This window comes from Salarias fasciatus, chromosome 5 (genome assembly GCF_902148845.1).
Source record: "Salarias fasciatus chromosome 5, fSalaFa1.1, whole genome shotgun sequence".
Classification (NCBI taxonomy): domain Eukaryota; kingdom Metazoa; phylum Chordata; class Actinopteri; order Blenniiformes; family Blenniidae; genus Salarias; species Salarias fasciatus.
In genome coordinates this window covers 28574137-28593930 of record NC_043749.1, presented here as the reverse complement: position 1 = coordinate 28593930, position 19794 = coordinate 28574137, and the positions used below count along the sequence as shown (strand labels likewise).

Below are 19794 nucleotides of genomic sequence, written 5' to 3'. Positions count from 1 at the left end.
ATCCTGAATACCGGGAATCTGCGGAATACCAGCATGAGATTCAGTGTGTGTGTGTGCATCATGACTATATATGAAACTTTATATGTTAATTCATATTTTAGAGCTTAAAATAGTTTTGCAGCTCCAGTTAAAAGTGATTTTGGTGGAAAGTCACAAAAAGGTTCTTGTGTCTTCAGAGTTGCAGAAACATGCTGTGCCCTGTTAGAGCTCCATCTAGTGGTTAAATTGAGAATTACAATGATTGAAATGATTATTTTATTTACAAATGACTGGTTCATTTATAAACCAGCCTGGTCTGTAATGTGGACACCACAGCCCTATCTTTTTATGTATGTCTGTTTCTGAATAATCACTTTTTTTTCACCTTTTCACTTACTGTTGCTGCACCAGAAGACTGAATAAGCTGTTTTTACCAACAACCTGTTTGAATTACGTTCACACACTTCGCTCCAGGAAATGTTTCTATCTATGTATATTTGTAGGAAAATGTTAATTCTCTCTCTTGTACAAATCCTTCAATTGCAAGTTGACAGTGTTTTTTAAAATCTGCTGAGAAAAAAAAATCCATCAGGCTCTTCCTCTTCAGCTGTCATGTTGCATCACAGCCACCAGGTGGAGCCAGAGACCAGGACATGAAGTCAGTCACACAGTAAAACTAAACTCTTCATATGATGGACTGGTGATGCTGAATTTAAGTTGGTTTTTTTGTTTGTTTGTTTGTTTTTTAACAATAAACTTGAAAAACATTGAAGGTTTGATGAAAAGACACTAAAAAACGTGAGAAAAAAAAATGAGCCATTTCTGTGTACATCCAGGGAGAATTCACAGCACTTCATGGGTTTTTTTTTCCATAAATTGCTATGCTATAGATTTATTTAAAATTGGATAAAATAAATTATTCTCTAACACGCACTGTTACTATAATATGTTCAGATTATGTAAAATCTGGATTCCTCACAACTGTAGGAACATCTCAAAGTGGAAACGAGAAGTTCAGGTTAATTTAAACCTTCATGGAATAGATTGAAATGCTTTTGTACATGTGATTTCTTAGTTTTGTTGTTTTTAATGCATTTCTGAACATTTCAATAAGACTTTTCTCTCACTGTCACGATGGAGCATCAAGCGTCTGGATTTTTTAGGAAATCAAACAAAGAATTCTTTTTGAAAATAAGGCTGTAACATAAACTGTAGAAAAGTAATTCAAAACTCTGCCCCCCGGCTCGCCGTGACGGGGTCTGTGGGATCTGTGCTGCGTCGCACCTGGACAGACGTTGAGCTTCAGGTTCTCGGCGATGGTGCTGATGGCGCTGAAGTCGGTGGTGTAGTAGAAATGTTTCTCCACGGGGTCGGAGGCGATCTCCCGCAGCTCGTCTTCCACGGCTTTGCCCACGCCCACGGCGTACATGGTGATGCCTGCGGGGACAGGAACGGGAAGTCGGAGGCGTTTCCGCGGTGCTCCGGCGACGGGAGACGGACGGCGTCCCGGACTCACCGGCTTCTTTGGCCTTCTTGGCGTATTCAGTGATGTCGTCCTGCGAGCGTCCGTCCGTGAAGACCAGCCCCACTCGGGGGATGTTCCGGCTGGCGGGACGAGCGCCTTCAGCCTCCGAGAAGCTGTTTTCCAGCATGTGCTTCAGGGCCAGACCGGTCATCGTACCTTTCTCCATGTAGTCCACCTGGACGGAACGGTGGAACACTGACTCAGAATACAGATTACAGTTCATTTTTAATTTAAAACGTGTGTGAATGAGTGTTTACCTTCATGACTGCGGCTTTGATCTCCTCGGCGGTGTGGAACGTGTTGAGGGAGAACTCGGTCCTCACCCGGCTGGAGTACTGGACCAGGCCCACTCTGGTGCCGTGAGCAGACACATCCAGCGAGTCCACCACCTGAGCACGGCAGCAGTCACCGTCACACTCAGGTTTATTACTATTTCCAGCGTCCATGAATAAATTAAATACTTCAAACACTGATCAAAAACAAGGCCTCGCCTGGTTCACAAACTTCTTCACCAGCTCGAAGTTTTGCGGGCGGACGCTCTTGGAGCCGTCGATCAGGAGCACCAGGTCGATGTTGGCCGACTTACAGGCTGAATTAGAGAGATTAGAAGTGACAGAAATAAACAAAAATTTGTTTTAGGAGCTGCTTTATCCCAGGTGGACTAACAGCAGACTGGGGACTTTAGACAGGTCAATACGAATGATAAGTTATTACAATGGACATATTCTACTTCTATATGACCAATATATGATCAATCATTCATTATAATTCAGGATATCAGATCATATAGGATATATTATACAGTGTATATAAGATAATGTGAATATATGCAATGAAAAATAATGTATTATGTAATATTCATGGTAAAGCACGGTGGAGGCAGCATCATGGTTTGGAGCTGCTACTATCTCCTACACTATGGTGATTTGAACTGAACGCTCAGTCTGCATTTCATATTGATCCAAATCAGGATGTTGGCTCTTATTTCGTTTTTTGCTTTTACTCAGCTTCAACTTTACAAAATGTCATTATGCAGTGACGACACACACACCGAATTACCTTCCAGCTTGATTTAGAGCCACAGGAGGAAAATTTGTGACTGTTGACCTGATTTTAATCAAATAAATCCATTTTCAAGTCAGCAATCCGCTGAGTAAGCATGTCACTGCACTGCCTCATGTACCAGGATGGTAAAGCACGGTGGAGGCAGCATCATGGTCTGGGGTTGCTTGCATCATTTGGAAATTGCCTGAAGGCGATCCGAGCTTGACTTGACAAAGTAAAGTACAACTATTCATGTATTCAGTGTGTATTACTGGAATTCAGAACCTTTATATTTTTACTTAAAGTATTTTCGTCTTGTTGCCTCCTCTGACGCTGCTTTGCCGAGCTTCAGGGAAGAGATTTTCTTGGGGTGACTGGATGGTTGGACTTACTGCCGCAGCTCTTCCCGTCCTCCTGCAGCAGCTGCCCCTCCGGACACACACAGTAGTAAGATCCCGGGGTGTTCACACACTGGTGCTCACAGCCATGCTCCACGGTGTTACACATGTCCATGTCTGCAACACACAACCAGTCAGAAACACACCACAGGAGAGGAGAAGGAAGACAGTCTGACGCCATGTTGTTAAAGAGCACGCATATGCAGGATGAGCAGAAGGAGACCCCCCCCCCCCCCCCCCCCCCCCCCGACTTTCTCTGTAAAGCCCACACTTTGAAACACTAGTGGGAGCTGGAAGCAGAGGTTTCACTGTGAACTGGACTGACTTGTGCAGGTCTTCTTGTCTTGGTTGAGTTTGAATCCTTTGTTGCAGTCGCAGCTGAACACGCCCGGAGCGCTGATGCAGATCTGCTCACAGTCGTGCTTTCCTTCTGCACACAGGTCGATGGCTGAAGCACAAACACACACACACACACACACACACACACACACACACACACACACACACACACACACACACACACACACACACACACACACACACACACACACAAAGTTAGTGCTCGTCACAGTGGAGCAGTGTTTTTGTTTTAGAGAGCTGATATGGTTCTACATGCCAACAAGTGCAAGCAAAGGCAGAGAATCATGGGAAATGGCCGAATCCATCTCAGGCTGATGAAGTAAATCATTCCTGTCGTGTCATCCATTACTTTTAATGAGGTTTTCAATGTGCCATGCTGAAGTTTACCCATCGCTGGAAGCAGAAATGTCGTATTTCACTTTAAAGATCCAAAACAAGATGCAGACCCTCCTTTTAGAACCAGATGTGACATAAAAATGGCCACATGTTGAAATAATTTTAACTGAGTAAAATGAGTCTGATCAGCAGAACAGAGCTTTTAATATCTGGACTTCAGACACTGAACCAGAACAAAGATGTGCTTCTCCCTTCAGAGTCACGTGACTGGCTGAATATTCCACGACCAGAATGAGTTTCAACCATTGAAATTCATGAAGATCTACAGATTTGGACCGGTGAACAAGAGAATCTGAGCTGCACGGCTCCAGATCGGGTGTCGAACTCGATCACCGCAGTTGGCATTCAGAATGGGAAAAGCACAAATTTGTCACAAAATATTGGACTGGTTCAAATTCTACTATGTTTGAATAAGGAGCATGATTGACATGACTGTGTGTGACGGTCTGCGCATGTGTGTTTGGTGTGTGTGTTTGGTGTGTGTGAGGGCCTGACTAACGTGTGCAGGTCTTCTTGTCTTCACTGAGTGTGTATCCTTCGTTGCAGTCGCAGCTGAACACGCCCGGCGCACTGATACAGATCTGATCACAGTCATGCTTTCCCTCCGCACACAGGTCAATGGCTGTGCGACACACACACACACACACACACACACACACACACACACACACACACACACACACACACACCACACAGAGTTATTTCACAGTGGAGATGCACGTCACACGTTGTGTCATTAGTTTCTCTGAGCAGCTCAACATGCAGTGCAGTGAAGCCACAAGCTGGTGTTTAACTGATGCTCCAAGGTCAAGCAGATTTGAAAGCATTTCTAGATCTGTTTGATCATTTTCTTTTTCAGCTAAGTTTGCATTTTAAACCTTGAACTAAAGGAAGAACCCGATGTTATTCTAATCCTATTAAAACCAGAAGAAGCACGTACACGCCTCCCATTTCAGTCAGATGTGACAAGAACTTATTCACACAGTGAGAAGGTTTGAAGGATCTTTTATCTATGAAATTCATCCTGATCTGCAGAAATAAAAATACGAATAAATGGTTGCAGTTATATTAAGATAAAATCCCAAACTGCCAAAAATCATTATAAGGAAAATAAAAGTCTCTGAACACTGACATCCAGGAAGTAAGTTCTGATTGGTCTGAATCTGGTTTAAGTATGAAGTCGGAGGTGTGTGCATGCGTGCGTGTGTGTGTGTGTATGTGTGTGTGTGTGTGAGTGTTTGGTGTGTGTGTGAGAGCCTGACTAACGTGTGCAGGTCTTCTTGTCTTCACTGAGTGTGTATCCTTCGTTGCAGTCGCAGCTGAACACGCCCGGCGCACTGATACAGATCTGATCACAGTCATGCTTTCCCTCCGCACACAGGTCAATGGCTGTGCGACACACACACACACACACACAGAATTATGATTCACAGTGCAATATTTAATAAGAATTATTATTTTCTGTGAGTACATGTATCAGCACGTGAGAAAATGTGCCCTGAAGAAAAACCTAATATTTTGCCACATACTTCACATACAGGTTTAAGGAACAAACTTCACTATTAGCCAACTTACACACTATATAATCATATTTTTATGATCAGAAACAGTCTGGATGATGATTCTATCTCATAAATATGTGACTGCGGTGAGCTGGTATTTACACTTTAACCCTGACTTGTAGGAATAAATTCAGGCTGAGTTGAACTCATTAAAACCTGAAACAACACAGAAGCGCCTCTGTCTTTAGAGTCGTGTGACCAGAACCCATTTCTATGATGCCACGGTCTGGATGAGCTTTGAACAGCATCACAATGTACACAAATCTACAACAAAAACATATGAAATTATGTTGCATCTATTAAAAGAAAAAACTGCATCTTTGTGGAAAAAGTATGAGAAAGATTCTGACATGTATAAAGAAAGAGTCATTCCAGACTGAGCCTGAAGTAACATGATCATTTTCACGTTTGGGTGGATGTGTGCATGTGTGTGTGTGTGTGTGTGTCTGGTGTGTGTGAGGGCCTGACTAACGTGTGCAGGTCTTCTTGTCTTCACTGAGTGTGTATCCTTCGTTGCAGTCGCAGCTGAACACGCCCGGCGCACTGATACAGATCTGATCACAGTCATGCTTTCCCTCCGCACACAGGTCAATGGCTGTGCGACACACACACACACACACACACACAGTTATTTCTCACTGATGAGTCATCACAGTCCAACAATATGTTAGATGGAATTATTATTATTATTATTTTTATTTTTTTTTTTTTTTTTTTGCTCATATGAATTTCAGTAAAAGCGGAAGTGAGGAATTTTTCTTTAAATTATTTGATTATTATCCATAATGAACAGCTGGCGCTCATGGCCCGGCATGCCAGCTGCGTTGTTTCCAGTGTTTCTACCATTTTCATGCAAATGGGCATCATTTTCAGAACATTACTGTGTGAACGGGAAACTTCTCTGAAACGAAAACACAAAAAAACTTTAACTTGAAACACTGTGTAATCAGGATCTGGGAGATTTTAACCTGTTAAGATCTGAAGCAACAAAGATGTGCCTCTCCCTTTTAACGTCAACAGAGCATCTTTATATGAGGCCACTGATTGGATCAGGTTCCTCTGGTGAAGCCAGAGACACCCAGGAAGAGGATGGGAGAAAACCACAAACATGGTTGACGTGTGAAAAGAGAGTTGACTCCCTGTGAACCGGGCAAAGAAGAGGAAGACTCCCCACTTCCTCCTTCTCTGAGGAAGAATCCAGACAAGCTGCAGATCAACCAGCTGAGAAATGCCACCAGGAAGATTCAATACTGGTGAACAAGTCTAAGTCGAGAGATGTATTTGAGAGGTCTCAGCATTTCCTCAGATTTATTTCAAACTCAAATGAGCTGTGAGTAATGATCGGCAGCACAACCTGCAGGAGTTTATCTGCAGATAAATGTTTTATATTACATTAATTCAAAGGGACAAACACAAATTTGCTGCATCACTTCTTCACAGATATTCAGAACATATCGCTCTTGTTCCAGTGTGAACGCAGCTGGTGATACGAAAGAGAAACTTTATCACCTTCTAGATGTGTGTGTGTCATCATGTGTGTAAATCCGACTGTGTGTGTTTGGTGTGTGTGAGGGCCTGACTAACGTGTGCAGGTCTTCTTGTCTTCACTGAGTGTGTATCCTTCGTTGCAGTCGCAGCTGAACACGCCCGGCGCACTGATACAGATCTGATCACAGTCATGCTTTCCCTCCGCACACAGGTCAATGGCTGTGCGACACACACACACACACACACACACACACAGACGCAGAGTTATGATCAACAGTGCAATATTTAAATAGAATTATTACTTTCTGTGAGTGAGTGAGTGTGTTCCAATAAGCCTGTGAGAAAATGTGCCCTGAAGAAAAACGTAATATTTTTCCAATCCACATGCTTCACACAGAGGTTTAGGGAGCAAATTTCACTTTTGTTAGCTCAACTTACATCCTATTAAAAAGGTTTTAAAGCTCAGAAGCAGTCTGGGAGATGATTCTAGCTGATAAATAAGCGACTGAGGTGAGTTGATATTTGCACTATTACGCTGACTTGTAGGAATAAATTCAGGCTGAGTTGAACTCATTAAAACCTGAAACAACACAGAAGCGCCTCTGTCTTTAGAGTCATGTGACCAGAAACCATTTCTATGATGCCACGGTCTGGAAGAGCTTTATGATTCTGACTTGTAGAAAGAAAGAGTCATTCCAGACTGAGCCTGAAGTAACATGATCATTTTCACGTTTGGGTGGATGTGTGCAACAGTGTGTGTGTGTTAGATGTGTGTGAGGGCCTGACTAACGTGTGCAGGTCTTCTTGTCTTCACTGAGTGTGTATCCTTCGTTGCAGTCGCAGCTGAACACGCCCGGCGCACTGACACAGATCTGATCACAGTCATGCTTTCCCTCCGCACACAGGTCAATGGCTGTGCGACACACACCCACACACACACACACACACACACACACACACACACACACACACAGTTCCACAATAAGTGTTTATGGGTGGATGAAAACATAATAAATTCACAACATGAATTCTCATGAATCAGAAGTTTATTGACTGATTATAAAGAAAAAAAAATGATTATTCCAATGACTATTAATTTTTTAAATATTATCAGAGTGACAAATCTATTTCGTTAGTTCGTTTTTTTTTTTTTCCTTCTAGTTTTAGGAGATTTTGTTTACAGCTATACTGTCATTGAGTGCTCACAATGCACAGCTGTCCCTTTCTTTAGAGAAAAACTTTCAGTGCACCACATTAAATCACTTCTGTGTCCACTGCAGTGGAATGCAGGTTAAATGGATGGTTTAAGTTTGCGGCGTGTTCCTCCTGCTCTGAGCCTCTGTGTGCCTTTCAGGAAACGTGAACTGGTCAGAGTGGAGGCTGTAAATCGCCTGAATGCTGCTGCGTTCTGTCAGCGATATCCTGAAGTGCAGTTGTTCCAGAGTCTCCAGCTCTGCGGGGAGCGAGCGTGCAGCCAGCGTGCATGAGCGTGAACAAACATGGAGGTGCATTTGTGTGCATGCGGCATGCTGCAGGTGGAGATGCATTCAGAATGGGGGGGGGGGGGGGGGGGGGGGGGATACTGCTGCACTGGGGTTAAAATGAACAATTCTGCTCTTGTAAGGATTAATGAGGCTGTAAATCAGGGGGCGGAGCTCCTATAGCACATAAATCATCAATTTTATATTTTAAAGGTGACACATTGCTGATTTATAAAGCTGTTTTCAGGCAATAAATCATCATTTTACTGTTAAAAGTCATATTCAGGGTGTTTTGTGGAAATCACACACACGCGCATGTTCACCCAGTCATCTATGTGATTAATTGAAAGCTTCATCCAGAAACCCATTGAGAAATAATCCAATGTACATTATATTTCAGGATTCAAATTGTGAATTTAGTGTAAATTTGGTCTCTGACAGGTTGGAGTAAATATAAATATGTAAATGTTTTGTGACAATAATTCTTTGCTGTGGTGTATTTAATACATGTCGAAATGGAATATAATTAGTAATTACCATCATTTAAAATGAAATTAAAGTATTAAAAACTGTCACAACATTGCTATTTTGTGATTGCAGATGGCATAAAACAATAATGTTTATATTCAAAAGCAATGAAATTAATAATCCACCTTAAACAGACAGTAAATGAAAGCCTACATTTCAATCAACTCCCACCTTAAACACTTCATGCTGGTGGGTTTTCTGCCCCAGTACTCACCCTGGCAGGTCTTGCCGTCATCCAGCAGCCTGAATCCCTGGTTACAGCGGCAGTGATAGCCATTCAGCACACTCACACACTCATGATCACAACTGTGGTTCCCAAACGAACAGAAGTCGATCACTGAGGGGAGGAAAGCAGCAGCGAGGCCATAAGCAGCAGAGTGAAATTCACTGGGTGTAGTGTGTCCCACAGTTTGTCTGATCAGGAAACATCTGCATGTTCAAGCTTTTTCTACAAAAAGCTGCTGTGTGGCACCAACAGGGTTCGATTTGTGAGGAAATCTGAGGGGGAATCCATCACGGTGAACTCAGACTCTAAACCTACATGTATACATGCACATCGTCTGCATATGGGTTGATCTTGAAAGAACTTGAAAGATATGGCTTTATTACTGTCATTATTTTCGGAAAATGACTATGTTTAGTAACTTCTGCATCTTTTAAAATGTTCTTCTAAACTAATGGTTTGTCTCTTTATTGATTCTGACAGAGCAGCACGACAGGAGGCAGTCGAACACTGGGAAATGTGAAAAGGCAAAAGAGACCTTATTCCCAGTTCCTAGTGACATAAAACAACTTGGTATCAGGTTTCAAGCATGAATGGAATACATTTTATATACAATAAGGAACTGTTGCCATGGTAACACTTTGTATTACAGCTCATTTCTTAATTCAATATCTGAGTAATAAACACAAATAGCAGTTTTTGTGTTTTTTTTTTTTTTTGTTCATGATTTCTTCACAAATCGCCCCCTGCACATATGATACAAACACAGTCTACAGTTTAGTGACATCAAGCACAAAAGAATCTATCACCAAACAGAAGAAACTGTTGAAGCCGATCAGTGTTTTTTCACTGCGACAAACTGCAGGTGGACACACACTGTGTAAGCTTCACCTTCAGCAAAAAATCAGCAGAATTCGTCTCAGCATCGACATGATGTGAATTCAAGCCCACGGCGCTTAACTCCGCGCCATGCCAGCAGCAGTGTGTGTGTGTGTGTGTGTGTGTGTGTGTGTGTGTGTGTGTGTGTGTGTGTGTGGGACTAACTTGAGCAGCTCCTCTTGTCGTCGTTGAGCTTGTAGCCCTTGTTGCAGTCGCAGGTGAAGGAGCCCGGAGAGCTGACGCAGATCTGCTCACAGTTGTGTTTCCCTTCAGCACACAGGTCGATGGCTACAACACACACCTCAGGATTATTAGGACTAGACCTCATCAGTCAGGATGAACATCTTTCGGGAGTTTTATATGTTAAATGAACCATTTCACACATGAACAGCTGAATCCTGGAGGAGCTCATCTAAAACTGCACCACCTCATGTTGTATCGATGCTGACAGTTTAGATGTTGGACTACTTCTGTTGCTTCTGGATGTCTGACCTGTGCATGTTTTCCCGTCCTCGTTCAGGGTGTATCCGGGCAGGCACAGGCACTGGTACGAGCCCGGGGAGCTCTCACAGATGTGCTCACAGCCGTGGTCCGACTCCAGACACAGATCCATCCCTGCAGCACCGGAACCACCAGCATTCACAACGTCAGACAAACTATTTCCAAACTCAGGAAAAATGACTTCTTCCAACAGTGAACAACACAAACTGTGATGTTAGAAACATTGATGAACATGCAAACTCTCTCTGTTTCTTCATATTAATTCAGTCATTTATAGCCTGCGTGTGTTTTTCACCTCTCAACGAGACGCCAGCACTTTCAGAGGGGCGGATCAGTTTGAGGTGGCCGAAAAATATCTGGCAGTTTTGAGGCACACACACGCACGCAACAGGCACGCACACACACACGCACACGCACACACACACACGCACACACACACACACACACACACACACACACACACACACACACACACACACACACACACACACACACCACTCCAGTACTGCCATGGCTAAAGCCACATGCATTACATATATAATCCAAAGCTGGCTGATGTTCAGGTGACTTCAAATAAAAAGTAATCTCTGAACAGATTAAAATGCGATTTCAAAAGGACTTTTTTTTTTTCTTTTTAAAAAAGGTTACAATAAACAATGATTCTTCTGTTTGGGGCAAATATTTCATGAGCTTTACTTCTTTTTATCTGACATTAATGTCGTCTTGGCGAGAGGAGGGTTGAGCTTACTACATTCCAGTAAAATGATTTGATTCTCAACAGTCTTTGCTTTTCAGTCTGTCCTTCTGTAAATGTCTGACCCTCCTGGCACAATGAACAAAACCTGAAATTCTACTCTGCATCCTGACTATGACGATATTTGTGTTTTTCCAGGTGCTCTAATGAGCTGTTCCTTGTATTCTGGGTTTTTTTGTGGGGAGCCATGAGGCTGTTTTCTGTCTTACCGCAGAGTTTGTCCTGGAACTGGAGCCCAAACTGGTGAATGAGATCGAAGGACTCGACCAGGAAGACGTGGTCCTCGAACGGCGGCGAGGCCATGGCCCTCAGGGACGTCATGTCGGCTCTGGCCACGCCCACGGCGTAGATCTCGATGCCTTTCTCTCGGGCCTCGGCGGCCACCTCCGCCACGCGGTCCTGAGGACGCCCGTCTGTCACGATCACGGCCACGTTGGGGACCTGAAGGTCAGAGTCAAGGCTGGAGGTCAAGTAAGGAAGTTGTCATCGCTGGTCTCCCGCAAAACTCATCTTGGCTGAAAAAGGTATAAAATGGTTTTACTGGATATTTTTTGTTACACATATTCAGTTTAAACAATTTTCCCAGATGAGATAACGGTTGGATACCTTTCTCATGTGAAAAGGACTTTTCTTTCAGTAGCAGCTGGCAGGACTGAAGTCCTCCAGTCAGTAGACAAAAATGTTCTTAAACTCGGGTTAACCACAGACTGTAAATCACAGAAATGCTGCTTCTGAGAGGGAGGCTGAGTGGGACCAGTCATGCCGTACCTTTGGCCGGTCGCCCGCCGCCGCCGTGAAGGCTTCGTTCATCACGTATCTGATGGCGAGCCCGGTCATGGTGCCCTGAGCCAGCGGGATGATCTGATTGATGCCTTTCACCATGCTGTCCAGCTTGGCGTGGGTCTTCAGGGAGAATTCACTACGGACCTGACAGAAGACAGAAGAAGAGAGCGCTGAGAAACAGTTCCTGTGGACATATCAAGATTTTGAGGTTCAGATTTGTGGTTCGAACCCCAACAGGATACCACTGTGGGTCAGTATTGGAAGTTTGAATCAGCTGAAAAGTCCTACTGCTGCCAGGACACAGCAGTCAAGTCAAGTTTACTCAAATGTCTCGAGGTGGATATATCGTTCTTCAGAAAACAGGAAAACTCATAAAGAAATAAATAACATCAGAGTTATGACAAGATGCAGCAGTCATACGTATAAACAGAAATATTAACCCTGACTTAAGCAACGTAGTACAGAAACCAAAAGTTCAGTTGTGTAAGACGCTTCAGGTGTAATTAAGTGATAAGTAATCAAATGGTTCTGAATCACACGATTCAATACTTTAACTAACCTCAAACCATGACTGGTTTAACAAAACCAGTTCAAAACTCGTCTAAAACCAAAAGAATAATGAACTCTAACACTGATCTAGAGCAAACCTAAAGCTATAACAAAAACAGCCAGAAGCTGCACTGTAAAAACAAAACAAAAAAAAAACATTTTGCTTTTACAGGAAAACGCTGGCAGCTGTGGTTACCAGAGAATTCCTGTAAAATATACAGCAGCACAGTAGATAACTTTACAGACAAAATATGTAAAATGATTTACAGGAAATGAAATCACAGCTGAATTAACATTAAAAAACTGTTAATTTTGCAGTACAGAACTGTTATTTGTTTACAGTAGTTTGTTGTAAAATTAACAGTAAAAACATAAACCTGTTAATAGCATTTATAATAATCTCCTTTCAAAATTACAGTCTATCTCAGTAATAAACTCAACAGTAACTGTATGATATATCATGGTACCTCACAAATTAGAAGCCACGCCACTTTTTAGGGTCACAGGACGAGCCAATCCCACCAGGCTGACACACACACTCACTGGAGGCAATTTAGGATCAACAATTAACCTGGCATGAATGTTTTTGGATACAGGAGCTGGAATACCCACACACACACACACACACACACACACACACACACACACACAAGCCCCAACCAGTATTTGAACCTGGGACCTTCTTGCTGTCAGGCAAGAGGGCTAACCACTACGCTACCGTGCGGCCTGTCGCTATTTTAGCTAGCTGTTTTAGGATACGCTCATGCATTGTACGCGCTCCCCTTGCACTCCAGTCAATCGATAACATTAAATAACAACGGCTGATATTATGTCATTGTGAAATATCAGTTTTCTTTAAGATATGCAATATGTGGACCATATTTTGAACATGCTTTTTCTGTAGAAATGACAGTGTACATCATGCGGAATGACTAATGGTTTTTCTCCTGTACACATCAGTGGAATCTGTGATTTATACTGAATAATACTGCAGATTTTAGGCTTATAATCCACTTTTGTCTTTATGGTATTTTCTCATAAATTTTAAAATTGTTTGAAGGAATCACAGTAAAATTGTGTTTTTTTTTAATCAAATTGCACCCATAAAATTACAGTTGTGCACTGTTTCTTGATTTACAGAAATTCCGTGTATTTACTATGGTGATGCACAATTTTTGAATTGACGGTGCTTTGCTGTTGCTTTTTGACAGTTTTTACTGTATTTTTTTACAGACGTTTTTTACAGTGTGGGATGAAAATAGTTGTATTAAAGTACAAAATTAGTCCTGAAACCAGTTTAAAGCCAGTCTGACACCAGTCCAAACCTAACCTGATACCAGTCCGAGAACAAGTCCAAAAATTAGCCTTACAGCGGTTAGAATAAAGTCAGAAACTGGTCTGGGATTATTCAGAGACCTCTCAGATGAAGTGTCACATTAGAAGAGTCATCTCACTCTGCTCTCCAAAGTCCACGTCCACATGAAGTGTCGACAGTCGTCTGCAAACAGTATGATGATGGAAGGTGTGGGAGGAGCCGTGAGTCCACCGTACCTGGCTGGAGTACTGAACCACTCCCACCCGGGTGGCATTCAGTCCGATGTCCAGCGTGTCCAAGATGTCAATCATGAACTTCCTCATGGTCTCGAACTCGTGTGGCCGAACGCTGCGAGAACTGTCGATGAGGAAGACCAGGTCCACCGGACCAGATTTACACTTCTGCTCAGGACCTGGAAAACCAAAAATAAGTAAGTGACCGATGATAGAACTGTTGACTTTAAAGGTGAAAGAATGAGGAGGTCAAAAGTCAATTCCTTCACAAGCCAACGCTGGAATGAAAAAACAAAGACCCAGTTTTCCAAGTGCAGGTTTTAAAAAATGTCCTGATGTCATTATGTGACATAGTGTGTTTTTCCATTTTCACATTTCTCTCTCTCTCTCTCTCCCTCTCTCTCTCACACACACACACACACACACACACACACACACACACACACACACACACACACACACACACACACACACACACACACACACACACACAGCAGCAATGTCCTCCCTCACTCCGCAGGATTACTTTCACATTGTTTACCACCTGCAGCACCTGGTTTTGTCCTTAATCTCTGAGACTCTCTACCATGTTGTAACATCATCTCGGCTGAAGAACAGTGCAGTCACGGATGAGGAATGAGTGCTCAGGCTTTCCGAGCTGCAGGAGAGCTGATTGGTCAGTGCTGAAGTTCTCCACAGAAGGCTGAACTCTCACCGAGGGGACGGAGTCGGCGTGGGTACGCAGACATGTGAAATCCATCGAGTTTCAGAACAAAGACGCAGATTAACGGCGGGACTTTAACATATCGTGAAAGTGTCACTTCATTGTCTGGTCCTGTAAATCATGTGGCAGCAGGTGGAACTCAAACCGCATGTGGAGGTCTGATGAGTCTGAAATGTGACATTTAATCTGAACAGTCATTTCAAGTCATTTCAGTTTCAGGGTTTGAATGTGGATTTTTTAAAAAGACACTAATTCCAGAAGAATAACATGGATTAAAAGCAGTGCTGTGCAAGTTAGAGGAAACTTCCTCCCAATAACTGATGTCACTCCATTTTACGTCCACATTATAGAGCATCTTCCCTCTTCTAACATCCAGATTATAGAGCATCTTCTTCCAACAATTTAACATAAACTAAATTAATGAATCAGGACAGAGCAGGACAGAGAGAGACAGCAGCTCTGCAGCTCTTTCGTTTGGATGTGGGAGAAAACCAGACTACATGGAGAAAAAAAATTGACACATGCACAGGAAGAACATGCAAACTCCACAAAAAGGCTCTCAAAGCTGGGACTGAACAGCTGTTTTACAAGACACCACCTGAACCTTTCATAGAAAGTCATTAGCGAGGAAATACGTCAATACTTGTAACTATTCATTAATTCAGCAGGTTAAACTCAAAACTGATGGTGTCACAGTATCACAGTCTTATTTGTGTGTATTTTTTTTAGCAGGAATTTACATTTCTTGTGTTTCTGATGTGGAATCATTCAGACTTTTACAGACAGGCAGTAGTATGTGACACATTGTGTGCTTGATTTCACTACATGCACCTGGAATAAAAAAACACTCATCATCTTATTGTGTTTCTGTGATCGAGAGAGAAAACTCTTTGGTTTCCATGGCGACTGGTCTCGGATTGAGCGGACTGACCTGCTTTGGGCCGGGCGGTGACGAGAACAGCCAGGCTGAGCAGGACGAAGAGACACGGCGCTCTGAACTTTCCCATCCTCGTCCCGATGATACGGATCTGCGAAGGCGTTTGGCGCTGCGGAGGAGCGAACTGTGAAGAGACGAGAAGCCAAAACAGATTGAACTCATTCAGCGTCTGGAGGAGTCCACACGTTCAGGTCGAAAGGGGAGAAACGTGGCTGTAAGAGAGAAATCTTTCACATAATAACTGTCATAACTTCAGCTAACATCCAGATTTTAGAGCATCTTCCTCCCACTAGCTGACGAACCTTCAGGTGAACTTCATGACTCAATCCGCCTTTAAAACAGAACGATACAGAGCAGACACAGACAGAAAAGAGCCTTTTGTGCTCTGTTCCATGAGTTCAGTCCTCAGACCTCAGCCAGAGATGACCACAGACTGATAAACGGTGATAATCCAGAGTTTCATGCTGCCTGTGCCTGTGTGTGCTGACCCAGTGCCATGAATTGAAACATTTCCCAGACATTATCATTATCTGCTCCTGGAGCGAGACAGATAGTGACAAGAACACACACACACACACACACACACACACACACACACACACACACACACACACACACACACACACACACACACACACACACACACACACACACACACACACACAGAGGTGCTGCCTCCACCAGGTGTTTGAAGCAGAGTGTTTTACGACGGGGCAGGACAGGAATGTCCCACCAGCCAGGATCATGATCACCACTTCACACACACACACACACACACACACACACACACACACACACACACACACACACACACACACACACACACACACACACACACACACACACACACACAGTACAGGAATCGTTGGTATTTCTGCACTCTCTGATCCCTCTGATGAGCAGAAACAGATTGTGAATCACAGCACGGCAGCAGTTTTATAAGACTTACATCAACAGGCTCCACTCCAGTTTCCAGACAGCTCAGCCACTGAAAATTCCTAAAAGTAGCATTTCTTTACAGTTTACTTCTTTTAAAAGTAAAGGATTCAATCAGTTTACGTCAGTAGTTAAATCAATAGTAAAGCAGGCTACATGTAACGGACGTTACATCAGTTTGTGGGAGGAAGATGCTCTAAATCTGGGTGGATTAAAATGTTACTCTGCATCACACTAACTCTTCGACTCGACTTCACACACTATCAGAAGCAAAAACACATTCATTTACAGTAACGTCTTTCCGTTTTATGAGCAGAAGGTGTCGTCCAGGGCCTGAGATTAAAGTGTGGCTCTATGATTCCCTCTACAGTCCAGTTCACTGTACGGTGGGGGGGGGAGTCAGACGGAGACAAAAAGGCATGTGTTCATGCTTCTGGCCTGGAGCCTCCCCATCAGGCCCGGTGGATCTGTTGGGACGTTTTAAAGCAGAGATGGCTTCGTGCCACCGGCCGACTCCTCCATACAGGAAGTCTGTCTGCTGTCCCACACACTCCGGAGGTGTCGCTGTGGTGTCACTGCTGTCTCCGTCTCGTCTCCTCACTGAACACGCTGTTGGCTGTAACATTGTACGAAGCTAGTGTGTGTGTGAGTGTGTGAATCTGTGTGTGAGGAGTGTGTGTGAGAGTGCCTCCATGCGTGACAAAGAGTCCTCAGTACAACTTTACCTAAGCAGCAGCAACCAGCCGTCTCTCCTTCACCAAACAATAATTTACTGCACCACACACACACACACGCGCACGCGGCCTCCTGGGTGCAGGTCACAGACCGACACATGTTCTATAATTATCCACAAAGAGGATCATTCAGCTGCGGCATTTCGCTGACTGTCGGAGAAAGTCGCTCTCTGCGCTGCATGCGCCGTGGCTGCCAGCAGATTAACAGCGTGTGTCTCCCTCAGCTGGTAAATATAGAAAATGGAGATCCTATTTCCCTCAATTAACACTCTAAACAAATTAAAACCGTCTCGCCACCGTTTGGAAGTCCAGCTCAGCCACGCTTATAAATCTGAGCCTGTGATCGGTGTTTAATGCACAGGACTCACATTGTGGACCTGCAGCCGCTCAGCGGCCTCGCTTCTGGTGTGAAAGAAAATACGTTTCAGATATATGAGACAGAAAAGCAGTTTCATGCCACATGCTGGAGCGTCAGCCATTCGGTTTACAGGTCGATCTGGGCTCAGTGTGAGATTCATCATGACAGAAAAACAACTGTTCATCTCCAAAAGGGGCAAATAAAGCTTCAGCGTGGAAATTCAAGACGGAAAAAGGTCAAACGTAACAAGAGTTTGACTTTTATTTCCAGAGATGAAGCGACCCTCGGCTGTAGGATGTGTGGTTTGCTGAAACGCTTCAGTCAGTTTCTAACAATTTATGTCACATTAAACTAATAAATCATGAGCAGTGGAAAAATGGCAAAGAAACACACTGCTACTAAGGTCAGGTCAAGTTCCTCCACATGAGAGCTTCACAATCTGTTGCTTCATTCCTTCATTTTATATATCTGAACATGAAATATGGTTGTTCTTCAGCAGTAAACAGGAGTTGAGTGAAATCATCACAGAGCTAATGCTAATGCTACTTCCAGTGGGACATCAGATTAATGAGGCTCCTCCTCCAGTAGACAGGAGTTTCAAGAGTAGCAGCTCTGCAGCTCTTAACTGTTCTCAAGTAAAACAAAAATAAGTGGAACTAAAACCACCTCGTGTAAAACCGGACGCCTCATTTCAGTGGAGTTATCAGTCAGCTGTCAGCGCTCCACATACCGTCAGAGCTTTCCTCTGGGTTGGAGTGACAGCACAACACGACAGGACCAGGTCTGTGTTTCCTGTTAGTGCTGCCCCCTAGAGAGCAGAGCAGGGTAATGCTTCATCCAGATGTCGCCCTCAGGCTCCCTCAGGTCCCTTCAAACTGCCGGACAGCAGGAACGCTCACCTGACAGCAACATGACGCTCCTGCACGGCTACTGTCCACAAACACAGCTGGCTTTTATTGTTGTCCATATTACAAAACCACCAGAGCTCATAAGGAATGAAGGATCAGAGCTGTGTTCTTTCATTTTATTAGACACTCTGGTATTTAGACAACACTCTCCGGCCTGATCTACTGAAGGTTTGTGTACAAAGGTCTTAGCAGCTTCTGTCCCTCTTGTGTCTTCATTACTGTGTGATTTGGTAGATTTGAGACAGATGTGAACCGGACAGTAATACCTCTAATGACCTGTGGGGGCAGCGTGGAGCAGTATAGCTCATGTGTGACTGGAGAAAGCTAAAAAACAGGAAGTTATCCCCCAAGAGTAAAGTTTAAACACTACCAGGGATGAGAATACATATCTCAACAGTTTAATCAGAAATGTCCTACATGAAACTAACATCATGCAGCGCCCCCTGGATGTTATAATTATTAACTACAAAAACTTTTTTTTTTTTTTGCTCGATTCTACTATATCTATTTTCTGTAAAAATTTGATTTGTTTGCCAGCTTCCTCCGCCAACACATCCCAACATTTAAAGTTCGTTCTAATCACTACATGGAGAATTCAGGAAAATCAGTCCTGTTATCTTTACTGGGGAATAATTAGTCTCCATCAGTAACACAACAACATGGCCCCGTCAGCGCTCAGTTCAGCAGGTCTCCAGGTTAAACCAGGGCACAATGAAATGTGTGTTGGCAGGTGTTCTGTCTAATCTGGTTTTTCTGTCTTCTCCTGGACCTTTTGCACCATTTCAAACACCGTAAAACAACATTTTATGGAGCAGATGACTGACGGATCTGCACAGAGGACGGAGGGAAGCTGCATTCCTGCACAGCCGAAGAAGAAACCCGACCAGCAGATTGCAATCAAAAGTCGATCATTTTCCAGCGTCCGTCTGTCACAGATCGATTCATGACGCTGTTCCTCTCCGAGTCGCTGCACACAAAACAAACCTGGGTGAAAAAAAGTCGACGGTATCGAACATAACGCTTCTGTTCCAGTCAGTTTTGGAGCAGCCTCACACACACATCCTGCAGACACGTCAGGCTGGAAGATAAAACCTCTCAAAGGCAAACAGCAGTTTCTTCATCTCTGTCCGTATCAACTTATCAGCTCTGAGTTTGGCTCAGCTCCTGTTTGCTCTCATTTTACATTAAAGGTGTGATAG

General features: G+C 43.6%; 1 protein-coding gene across 7 annotated transcripts in view; it reads right to left on the bottom strand.

The window, feature by feature from the left end:
- Positions 1-19794, bottom strand: part of matn4 (matrilin 4) — a 30374-nt gene that overhangs the window by 2640 nt on the left and 7940 nt on the right. Inside the window, exons 2-19 of one of the 7 annotated variants that reach the window (XM_030091794.1) lie at positions 15654-15783; positions 14002-14177; positions 11887-12045; positions 11328-11559; positions 10356-10478; positions 10029-10151; positions 8976-9098; positions 7543-7665; positions 6849-6971; positions 5737-5859; positions 4969-5091; positions 4202-4324; positions 3272-3394; positions 2941-3063; positions 1996-2093; positions 1762-1893; positions 1496-1679; positions 1264-1416 (exon numbers count right to left, since the gene is read on the bottom strand). In XM_030091794.1, the coding sequence (XP_029947654.1) occupies positions 1264-1416; positions 1496-1679; positions 1762-1893; positions 1996-2093; positions 2941-3063; positions 3272-3394; positions 4202-4324; positions 4969-5091; positions 5737-5859; positions 6849-6971; positions 7543-7665; positions 8976-9098; positions 10029-10151; positions 10356-10478; positions 11328-11559; positions 11887-12045; positions 14002-14177; positions 15654-15729 (2440 nt within the window). In that variant the 5' untranslated portion in view covers positions 15730-15783. The remainder of the gene's footprint in view (positions 1-1263; positions 1417-1495; positions 1680-1761; positions 1894-1995; positions 2094-2940; positions 3064-3271; positions 3395-4201; positions 4325-4968; positions 5092-5736; positions 5860-6848; positions 6972-7542; positions 7666-8975; positions 9099-10028; positions 10152-10355; positions 10479-11327; positions 11560-11886; positions 12046-14001; positions 14178-15653; positions 15784-19794) is intronic. The other 6 variants (XM_030091795.1, XM_030091796.1, XM_030091797.1 and 3 more) reach the window with 6 other exon arrangements.